Raw genomic sequence first — 10,892 nt, 5'->3', positions numbered from 1 at the left:
ACCTAATTACAGTCACCTGGCTATTTAAAAGAAATGTCAGTAGCTCTAAAGGGAGACATATACCCCCATACAGTAGTAATGGGGGGACTTTTAATATCCCACTTTCAGCAATGGACAGATCAACCAGGCAGAAAATCAGCAAGGAAACAACAGTTAATTGACACTTTAGACCAAATGGACCTAATGGATATCTACAGAACCTCCATCCTATAGTTGCAGAATACACATTCTTCTCACCAGTGCATGGAACTTTTTTTAGGATAGTCCACAGGCCAGGCCATAAAGCAAGTTTCAGCAAATTCAAAAAACTTGAAATCATACCATGCATCTTCTCAGACCACAATAGAATGGAACTGGAAATCAACAACTCAGGAATCTCTAAAACATATGTAAACACATGGAGACTGAACAACATCCTCCTGAATGAACAGTGGGTCACAGAAGAAATCAAAAGAGAAATCAAAAAACTGTTGAGGGACAGTTTTTTTTTTTAAACAGTTTTCTTCATACTATTTGTTGAACTCTTTACCTGGTATACAGTTGATCTTCTGCGTATAAAGTTAATTGAAAATAGATCTTAGTAAAAATAAGAATGGGAATAGGAGAGGGAGGGAGGAAGAAGGGTGGGAGTAGGGGTGGGATGGTGGGTACAGTGGAAAGAATCACTATCACTATGTTCCTAAAGTTGTATTTATGAAGTGCATGAAGTTTGTATACCTTAAATAAAAGGGTTCTGGGGGGAAAAAGGCCAAAGTTAAGAGGATTTCACCACTGGACAAGCAATGCATATTATACTTTTTCTCTCTTTGAAGAGATAGCTTTTAAAAAATCTTCGTCTGGCTCTTGTTTCCTCTCTTCCTGTTCCCTCTTGCTTCAAATCCTAACATTCCTTTCGCTAGCACTTTGTAAATATGTGCCGAGGATCTTTTGACTCTGACTGTGTGGAGGGGACTCATAAATATGCATTTTAAACAAACATCCAGAGGCGACCCAGGTGCAGCCTAACATTTGAGTCACTGGTTTGCTCTCTCTGATGATGGATTTTTCAGCCGAAGGAACAGTGGTGGGGATTTGTGTTGCTCTGAGTTGGGAAGGAGAATGGGCTTACTGAATTACCTATGAATGCCTCCTGCAGGGCATAAATGGGTTGGCTTGGCACCGGGGGCCTCTCTGACCCCCACGCCAGGTCCACAAGGTTGACTGGGATGGACATCAGCTGTCTGTCGGAGCCTTGGAGGGCCGAGTCATAACTCTTCCAGGAGTCTGCAGAGACAGGAAGAAGTCACTTGTCCCTTGCCATGTGATTCAAGCAAAGCTAATCCTGCTCCCCTTTACCTTTTGTTCCATTCATGCACCCCCAGCTACCCAATACCCCACCCTGGGATGTACCTCTCCTCCTCCTCCTCCTCCTCCTCCTCCTCCTCCTCCTCCTCCTCCTCCTTCTTCTCTCTCTCTCTCTCTCTCTCTCCTTTCCAAGCCTAATTGCCCAAGCTCACCCCAATACTGTCTACCACTGATTGGTTAAACTCATCTGCTTAATTTCATTGGCTGTGTAGCTCCCCTTTGGGGTACCAGCCATTTCAACAGAACGTCTAAAGGGATGGTAACATTCAGGACATTGGAAGACTGGTAAAGAAGCCAGTTGGGAAGTGCAAGCTTTTCAGTGCATGCTCAGGAATGCTCTGCCTTTGGTACATGGTTGGCCAGCAGACTGGGCCGCAGAGAGTTATATCCCTTTTTAACTCAGAGGCCCTCCCAACTCCTTTGATCCTTCTAATACACCTTCCAGAAGAGGGTCACCAAGTGATTTTTTTCTTTTAATTTTAATTAATTTTTAACCACCAAGTGATTCTAGTACCATAATTGGTAGCACTCCAGGGCACAGAGGGATGGTTTTAGTTTCAAGGATATCCTATTAAATCTCTTATTTTAATGATTTCTTGAGTCTTCTAGGTTGGGCTTCTCCACTCATGACTTAAAAAAATTATATTCATTCTTTTAAATGCCCATCTTTTAATTACACTATCCATGAATACACAAATGCAAAATACTCTATCTTTATGGTCGCACAGCCCCTCCTTCTATAAGGTATGTTTCTTTACATCCCAGGGCAGCTGAGTGACCCTCTTTGGCATAGATCTAGGGAGTGAGGGAAGATCATACCAATGGAGAAGAGGAAGGGGTCGAAGCCCACATGTCCTCCAGCAGGAATCTCGTTGAGCAGCCAGCTGACAATGGTGTTACCTGAGAGACAAGAAGGAATGCAGCAGTCCCTGCAGGGCCAGGCTTCTGTCTATGACAGTCCTGCCATGCACCCGCTTGCCTACACCTTCCTGAACCTAGTCTGGGCTCCAAAGCCTGGGGGGATGAATCCGCATGGGCCTTCTACCTTCCTTGTGGAGGTCCCAGTTGCAGTCCATCTGCCGCTCCGCCTGAGTCCAGTAGCGACTGTCTGTCCAGAGAGCTGCTTTCCCCATGGTCACTACCGCGGTTCCTGGGGGAAGAACAGAGAGACTTGGAGGGGAAGGGGAAGGTGAGGAACGAGGCTTTAGTTGGAGGGTGTGCGACATGGTGCTGGTTCTGAGAATGTCACAAAGGGTCTTCGGAAAGGAAGTGAGGCAGGAACTGTTAGAGAGCCTTGGAGGAGGCCAGCAGAAAGGGTGTCCTGGGTCAAGCACCTGTGCTTACTGAGGGAGCCATCAGGACTTTCAGCAGTCCAAAGGAGCTCAAGCTGCACGTGGGTACTCCCAGGGAAGGTAGGCCTCAGTGTTAAGATCCCGTGGCTGATCGGGACACTGGGCCAGAGGCTTAGCAGAGGATTGATGGGGAAGAGAAATCTGGCACCTTTTGTTAAAGAGAAGAGCTCCTGATGGGTGTGGCAGGGCAACTGCAAGCCCTCAGAGGGATGTTTGAGGATCAGGCAAAGGAAAATCTGGTCCGCCCGTGAGCCATCATGTGACTTGGTGGGCCTCTGGTGGCTAGATGCAGAAGTCCTCATAGCGACTACAGCAGCAGTGGAGCCCTGGGAGTGCTGGGCAGAGTCTCGCACGGCAGAGGCAGTGAGCATGGGAAGGAAGACAGACAGTTGTCTGCCTTATTTCTGCCCATATATGTGTCTGGTGGGCCATGAGACGTGGGGAACCTGATGGTTTTGAGGGGTGAAGCGACCTCTGGATACTAGACAGTGGAATGGGTTCTGGCTGCTGAGGCACCAGCTATGCTAGGTCCCCGGCAACCCTCTCTGATCTTGCAACAGAAGCAGTGAGGGCGGGCAGTGGCTGTCACCTGCAGTCCCTGTGAAGCCTGTGATCCACGCACGCCTGGCGTCCTGTCTGCCGATGTATTCGCTCTAGGAAATCAACAACACCATCATTCACCTTTTTCATGGAGTCAGACCCCAGTGCAAGTCCCCCAACCACCTCCCGGTTTTTTCTGTCTGGTCAGCTCCAAACAGTCCTACGAGGGTCTGGGCACCTCTCTCCGGAAATCCTCTGTCACTCCCCTAGTCTTCTGTTTCTGCTTTGAACAATTGTTTCTTTTGGAGTCACAACAGCACCATCCAGAAATGGACTCAGTGCTACCCTGTGCCAGGTGGAATCATGGCTTTTGTTTCTCTTGGGTTCCCCTCTCCAGCTATCCCCTCTCCTCTCCAGTCTGCCACAGCACCCTAGGCACATCATAAATAACCTCTACAGCAGGCTTTACACATTATTGCAGTCAGCCCTCTATAGCTGCAGCTGCCATATGGCAGATGCAACCAAGTGCAGATCAAAAATAGATTTTTAAAAAAATTGCATCTGTATTGAACACATATAGACTTTTTCTTGTTATGAGTCCCTAAACAATGAAGTATCACCACTGTTATTTATATAACATATACACTGTGTTAGGTATCATAAGCAATCTAGAGATGACAAAGTATATGGGAAGATTGTGTAGGTTCTACACCAATACTATGCCATTTTATATAAGGGTCTTGAGCATCCCTGGATTTCAGCATCCATGGGGGAGGGGGGCCCTGGAACCAATCCCCTAAGGATATGCAGAGAGAACTATACTTGTATTGTGATCCTCACAATCCTTGGAGACAGATCTCATTATACTCATCTTGCCAGGGAGAAAACTGAAGCTCAGAGAAGTTCAGATATCTACCCAAAGTTCCTAGCATTTCCCAGCAGGTGGGAAAACCAATTCAAGCCAGCTTATTAACACTGACATTGCCTTCTCTTTCAACAGGGCTGCTGTTGGGAAGGTAAATGGGATGGAGATGGAGTCAGTGGTGAGAAAGGGTGGGATGGATGGGCAGAGGGGCTGCTTTGGGAAAAGCAATTCTTGTACAGGCCATCTTGTTTCCTGTTCACCCCACTCCAACACACACACACACACACACACACACACAAACTCTTCCCTCACTTGCATAGTCCAGAACTCTGCATTGTCTTACTGCCCCGCCAATAGATCATCTGCAGGCCTGAGCCCAAAGGGAGCTAAGAACTCTTCCGGTCCAATGCACAGCCCTTATTCTAACCCTGCTACAGCAGGGATGCCCTACCTATTTATTCTGGATCCGCTATCTAAGAACCCATCAAAAACAATTCTGAAGTTGCTTATGGTTTCATTTTTGGAGGCCAAGGAGATTTGGCAGCGTATTCCTGCCTCTACAAAGGAATGGATGCTTCAGATGCCTGAAAGCCCCGGTGTGCATGCTCTGCACTTCCTGGGACCTGTCAAAGCCATTTTCCGCCATCATCTTTGGAGTCAGAGCACCTTCCCATTTGGGACTGTGCTGGTAGGCCGACCTGCCCAGGCCAGTAGAGAATGCAGGGGGAGGAACTGTCCCTTACCATGTGGGCATCTGTGTCTGGGATGATGTAGGCAGAGAGATTCTGGGCCTGTAGCTGCTGGCGTAGGGCTGTGATCCGTGCTGTGGTATTGACTGCAGTAACTGGAAGGAACTAACAGATGGCAGGCAGACAATGAGACATACATAGACATGCGCATTGCTTAGAGAAACTGATGCCTGGGCCCCAACTTCCCAGGAGCCAGCAGCCTCTCTTGAGGCATGGGTTGAGGGTGGTTAGGCTGGCTTGGCCTGGGGCAGAGATCTGGTCCGAGTGAAACTAGAGATGTTGAGAGCCTGGAGAGGGACCCTCTGGGACAGCAATGGGACCTGACTGCACAATGAGGGAGAAGTGCAGAGGTCCGAGCCCTGGCACTGGGCCAGGCCACATGAACAGTCCTTCTTTGCATACCTTGGAGTAGAGTTTCCAGATTGAGGAAAAAAAATAGGAGCCTCTCCTAGACACATCTGCATTTCAAATAAACAATGAATAATATCTGTAAAAATAGTTATTTATTTATTTGAAAGGCATAGAAACAGAGAGATCTCCCATCTGCTGGTTCACTCCCCAAATGTCCACAACAGCCAGATCTGGGCCAAGCCTGAGCCAGGAGCCCAGAACTCCATCTGGGTCTCCCACATAGGTGGCAGGGACCCAAGTGCTTGAACTGCTTCTCAGGGTGCACGTCAGCAGGAAGCAGGAATCAGAAGTGCAGCAGGGACTCGAACCCAGGCTTTCTTGCAATGGACTCGGGCATCCCAGGCAGCACCAGAACTGCTATAGCAAATGCTCACTCTACAGTGAAGTATGTTTTTTTTTTTTTTTGACAGGCAGAGTGGACAGTGAGAGAGAGAGAGACAGAGAGAAAGGTCTTCCTTTGCCGTTGGTTCACCCTCCAATGGCCGCTACGGCCGGTGCTGCGCTGATCTGAAGCCAGGAGCCAGGTGCTTCTCCTGGTCTCCCATGGGGTGCAGGGCCCAAGCACTTGGGCCATCCTCCACTGCACTCCTGGGCCACAGCAGAGAGCTGGCCTGGAAGAGGGGCAACCGGGACAGAATCCGGCGCCCCGACCGGGACTAGAACCCGGTGTGCCGGCGCTGCAAGGCGGAGGATTAGCCTATTGAGCCACGGCGCCGGCCATGAATTATGTTTTAAGATAAGTAGGTCCCATGCACTATTTGGGACATAATTATTTTTGTTATTTATACTATTACTTTTCATTATTTATACTAAAATATTACTTGTTGTATGCAATTGAAATACAACTGGGCATCCTGTATTTTATCTGGCATCTCTACTTTGGAGGCTCTTTCCAGTTGCCACCTGCTGGTCCCGAATGGCAGAGGAGAGGTGAGTGAGTATTTCCAGGGGCTTGGGACAGTGCCCAGAAGGATCCTCTCTGAGCCAAACTTTTCTTTAAAGGCTGTTTTACCTTTAAAATGAAAATCTGTTTATGGCATATTTGTTTTGCTTTGCTTTCTACTCAATAATATATCCATGTTTGTTTTAATATAAAAGTATTGTGGGGGAGGATGTTTGGTGCAGCAGTTAAGAGTGCAAGGTTTCAAGTCCTGGCTCTGCTCCTGATTCCAACTTCTGCTAATGCACATCCTGGGAAGCAGTGGTGATGGCCCACGTACTTGGGTCTCAGCCAAACGTGTGGGAGACCCGGATTGAGTTCCTGACTCCTGGCTTCAGGACCTTGCTGGCATTTGGGGAGTGAAGCAGAGGATGAGAGCTCTCTCTCTCTCACAAAAAAAAAAAAAAAAACAAAAAACAAAAAACAAAAAACAAAAAGTAAGGTAGTTGGCTCACCCACCTACCTGCTTCAGTGGTCCCATAAAGTTGACATGCCAAATAGATGTGCTAGGTTTCTCCTGTAGCTAGGGTAGTGCTGGTGGGCCCATGCCTCACACCTTCTGGCCTACCGTTGTCTGGAGATCTTCATCCCTATTCTGCTCGTGGGAAGAATCCTTCCGGGCTCCAGCTAGGAAGCTGCCGGCCAGTGGGCCTTTGAAGGCCATCTGTGGGGCCGCCTCCTCTTCACACCCTAGGCCTCCTCCCCTCGCCTTTCTGTCAGGCTCTTCTTAGTCGCCTGGCTTCCTCCCCCCTCTCCATGCTCCCTCTCGCCTGCTCCTCTGGCCCTCCTTCCCACTCCTTCGCCCTCTTGTCTTCTCCCTCCTCCTAGTGGGGCTTCCCAGGCCCCAGCCAGGGCAAAAGTAAAGAACGGGCTGTAGGCATGAGAGGGAGAGGAGAGGGCCCATCGCGGGGAGGCGGGGGGGGCGGGGCATGTGTGTGTCGGGGTTGTCAGGCAGCTGAGAAGGTGCTGTCTGCCCCGACTGAGGTTAATAAGAAGCAAGGCAGAGTCTGGAATTCAGGAGAAAGCCTGAGAGGGGGAGAGGCTAGCAAGTGAGCCAATGGGGGATGGGGCGGGGCCTTGTGGGGGTGGAGCCAAGGTCTCACCGGAGGGTTGGTCGAACAGTTTCTCACATCCGTCCTTTGAAGGTTCACTGCATTTGAGCGGCTCCAGGCAGGAGCTGGGAACCAGGAGAAAAATCCAGGGTCATTTGTGGACCAGCAAGCTCCTCGAGAACACAGGGACGCCCTCCCGCAGCCCCACTCCCCAGCAGGGCCTCCGTCCTTTGCAACACACCACACTGGCCGACTACTTGCGGTGAAAAATAATCACGTTTCATAGGAAATCAGGCTGAACTGGATGGCACCCTGGGTTACAATCAAAGAAATCTGTTTCATCGACAAGTGATTGCCACTTTTGGTTGAGTTTTAGTGCTCATTACATCCGTTTTTTTCCCCTTCTAATCTAATTGGGTCTTTTCAGGGTCTACTGAAGTGGAAAAGTTGTGTGTAAATTAAATTTTCGTAATCAAATTTTCTTTGAAATGCTCTAGAGGAACTCGCTAAATCATCACCGCCACCTTTGTTTTAGCCGTCTATAAATCTAATTTCATCCGTATTGGGTTTACTTCAAGGCCCACTTGTACCATTTCTAACAATCCAAATCTCTGCCTATCATTCCAGGCTCATTTGAAATATATAAGACAGCAATCCCAGTCCCACATCATAGCCTGGTGAAGGAAGATGGAATAGCATTTAAAGAGCCTCTACTATGTGCCAAATACTGGACTCAGCCATTTACCTGTAGTATGGTCTTATGACACATAACGGCCTTTCTATGGACCACATACACAATTGCAGTCCCATAAGATTATATTGCCTAGTGATGTCTTAACTGTCTCAGTTTGTGGGAATACACTCTACAGTGTCCACACAATGAAGAAATTGCCTAATGATGCATTTCTCATCATGTATCCCCATCATTAAGTGATGATAGCATCTCATTTGATGCTTGCAAGAAACCTATGAGATGGGTATCTTTGTCCACTTACTATAGAGGAGGAAACTGAGCTTCAGATAGGCTTGGTAACTTGCCTAAGTTTTGTCATAGCTAGCAGTAGAACAGAGATTTGAACCCAGGACATCTGAATACAACAGGGTGGCGCCCCTTCCATCCCCCGACTCTGCCAAGCACAGCAGATAGGCCTGGAAATGGTGGTGCCACAGATGGGCCAGAGTGTATGGACACCTAGTTTCCAACTTGGATTGTGCCCCAAATTTGGTGTGACCCGAGGAGAGTAACTCCATACTCATTGAGCAAGCATTTCCTAAGTGCCTGCCATGTGCCAGGTGCTGAACTAAGTTCTCCAGGCTCTAGGCCTCTGCAGAAGAGAGAGTTGGATTAGGTAAAGCCTCCTTCTGCCCTGAGTGTAGCAGTCCCTTAGAGTCCCTTCTTCAACTCCTTGCCTTTTGGGGTCGTGGCGGGGTTCCCTACAGGATAATGGAGGCCTAAGCCAGGGGAGATATTACACTTTTCCCTTCTGAGTGGGTTGTGCTACAGACAGAAGGAGGGTAGCTGGGATCTAATTGCTACAGTTGCCTTGCCTGGCTGTCTTGGTTTCATAAACTCAAATGGGAGGTAAGACATGCTGTTGGTTTAAGAAAATGCACCCCCACTTCTACAGGTACAGGTCTCTGACGAAATGGTGGCACTAAGACGCCAGCATAAGAGGCATGCCACAACCAACCTGTGTCCCTCTGGACACCAGGATCTGCTCTTCTCTGAGGCCAGCCCTGTGGCTCCCGTGAGCAGACTCTGCAGCTGAGTAACTGGGCTCCCTGGTGCAGGGCCTGGCACCAAGGAGGTGCTCGGCATCTGGATGCTGAGTGACTGAGCAGGGTCCTAGAGAGCAAAGGGAAGGGAGGCCCTCCCTGGGGCTGGGAGTGCAGAGCTGCTAACCTGGGCACTTACTGGAATTTGCGTAGGGCACTGTAAGGGTGACAAGAGCCTCTCCTTGACCAAACTTTAGCAAGGCTCCTCTGAGCCCTCTTCTTGACTAGGCCTTGACCTTGGCCTTCTGTGTCTGTCCTGCCCTTGCTTGGCCTGCATTGCCAGGCCTTAGCCAGAATCCTGCTAATTCAGTTTGGAGAGAAGCCCTCACTCTTGATGTCTGATCCCTCTCAATATAGCTGGTCCAATTTCTCATCCCTCACCCTTGATAACTATGCACCATGGCCTGTCTTCAGCACGAATCCTGTAAAGTTGCTTTAGCAAGAATCCCCCCACCCTTAGTGGCTCCCTTTAGTAATTTGCCATCCCCTAATATCCCCTCTCTGCTCATAACCCCCAGCAGCCTTGGCCGGATTAGGAGCTGAGCCTCAGCTGTCTCACCTGTTGTAAGGCCTCTATTGCACCAGTCTTGAATAAATCCTTCCATTTCAGTGAGTGCCAGGCTAATTTAGTCTTTAACAGGGGGCAATGGGAAGATGGCAAACCCAACTTGACCCAAGCCATGTGGGCCCTGAAGACGCGCCCCAAGATATCTCTTCCTCGGGATAAGAGAGGGGACCAAGAGAAGAAAAGACAATCAGGCCCTAGCCCTCACTCCACCCTTGCTGAGCGCAGAGGAGAGAAGCCAGAGCAGCTCTCCCCAAGAGGCCCGGATGCACATACCGCAGAGAAGCACCAGCCAGAGGCAGCAGCCCCAGTGAGCCCAGGCCATGGGGCCTCCAGATGCCGCACTGGGTGCGTGGACAGGCTGGGGAGAGAGAGGGCAGGGCTGTTTCTCTGGCCTCTTCCTTCAGGCCTTTCCTGGGCAGGAGCAGACAGGAGGTGGGGGCTGGCGATGGGAAGGAGGCGTCAGGTGGGTGGCTGGAGAGTCCCCTTCTGATCTTTCTTTCCGAGGGTTCTGGGAGCTGAGAAAAGCTGAGGACACCCTGGGCTGGCTCCTCTTCTCTCTGGGAATGGAGTGCGAGCCCGCCTCTGGGCAGAGTCCAAAGATCTTGGGGACAGAGGAGCAACAGCTGGGCTCAATCAGCCTGCTTCTCCCAACCCCCTCTCCAGCAGCCCTGCCCCAGCCGTTCCCGACCCTGGCCCCCTCCCTCCAGCAGGCTGTTTCCCATTACCTGGGCCCTGGCTGCAGCCCTGCTTTGGCCATGATTTGGATGCTTGCCCTGCCTTCTCCTCCAGCGGGCCTGACTCAGGAACAGCCGGTGTCCTCTCTGTCCTGCTCGGAAGCCCTCGGCACCCCCGGGGATGTTGCTTGTGCCTGGAGAGTGCCCTTGGAAGCGTCCATTCTTTAAAAGGGCTGCCAACCCTTCCCTTGGCATGCTGGGAGCCCCAATCAGCTGCACGCGGCACATTCTGGAAAGTGCAAGCTGTTGAGGCATTCATACCTGGGAGGGGACGAAGGCTCAAAAGCACCCGTGAAGATGGAAGAGCCGGAAAGGGGGGGGTCTCTGAGAAGACATGTTGGGTTTAACGGACAGGCCTTTTCTGCCATAGCTTCTAGAACATAGATTTGGGTATCCTGTAGTGCAGAGCACTCCTGAATGGCACAAATCGCTGTGAGAGAAGTGCAGAAGTGAGGCCAGCCTTGCCCCCACCCCCACCCCGTGCCCAGCTGTGTCAAACAGTAGCATGTGGCACCAGCATCAACGCAGCTCCTAAAAAACCTAAAACCCTCAGGCCTTGGG

At 50.1% G+C, this 10,892-nt stretch overlaps 1 protein-coding gene across 1 annotated transcript in view; it reads right to left on the bottom strand.

Annotated features, from left to right (window-relative positions):
- The window catches only part of XPNPEP2 (X-prolyl aminopeptidase 2), a 29,384-nt gene extending 19,131 nt beyond the window's left edge, over window positions 1–10,253 (bottom strand). Inside the window, exons 1-7 of the mRNA XM_051827500.2 lie at window positions 9,871–10,253; window positions 7,305–7,378; window positions 4,845–4,955; window positions 3,286–3,349; window positions 2,390–2,494; window positions 2,164–2,244; window positions 1,117–1,263 (exon numbers count right to left, since the gene is read on the bottom strand). Coding sequence (XP_051683460.2) covers window positions 1,117–1,263; window positions 2,164–2,244; window positions 2,390–2,494; window positions 3,286–3,349; window positions 4,845–4,955; window positions 7,305–7,378; window positions 9,871–9,919 — 631 coding nt within the window. The 5' untranslated portion in view covers window positions 9,920–10,253. The remainder of the gene's footprint in view (window positions 1–1,116; window positions 1,264–2,163; window positions 2,245–2,389; window positions 2,495–3,285; window positions 3,350–4,844; window positions 4,956–7,304; window positions 7,379–9,870) is intronic.
- Window positions 10,254–10,892: the final 639 nt, after the last annotated feature.

This window comes from Oryctolagus cuniculus, chromosome X (assembly GCF_964237555.1).
Source record: "Oryctolagus cuniculus chromosome X, mOryCun1.1, whole genome shotgun sequence".
NCBI classification, from domain to species: domain Eukaryota; kingdom Metazoa; phylum Chordata; class Mammalia; order Lagomorpha; family Leporidae; genus Oryctolagus; species Oryctolagus cuniculus.
This window is presented reverse-complemented; position numbering and strand designations above follow the sequence as displayed.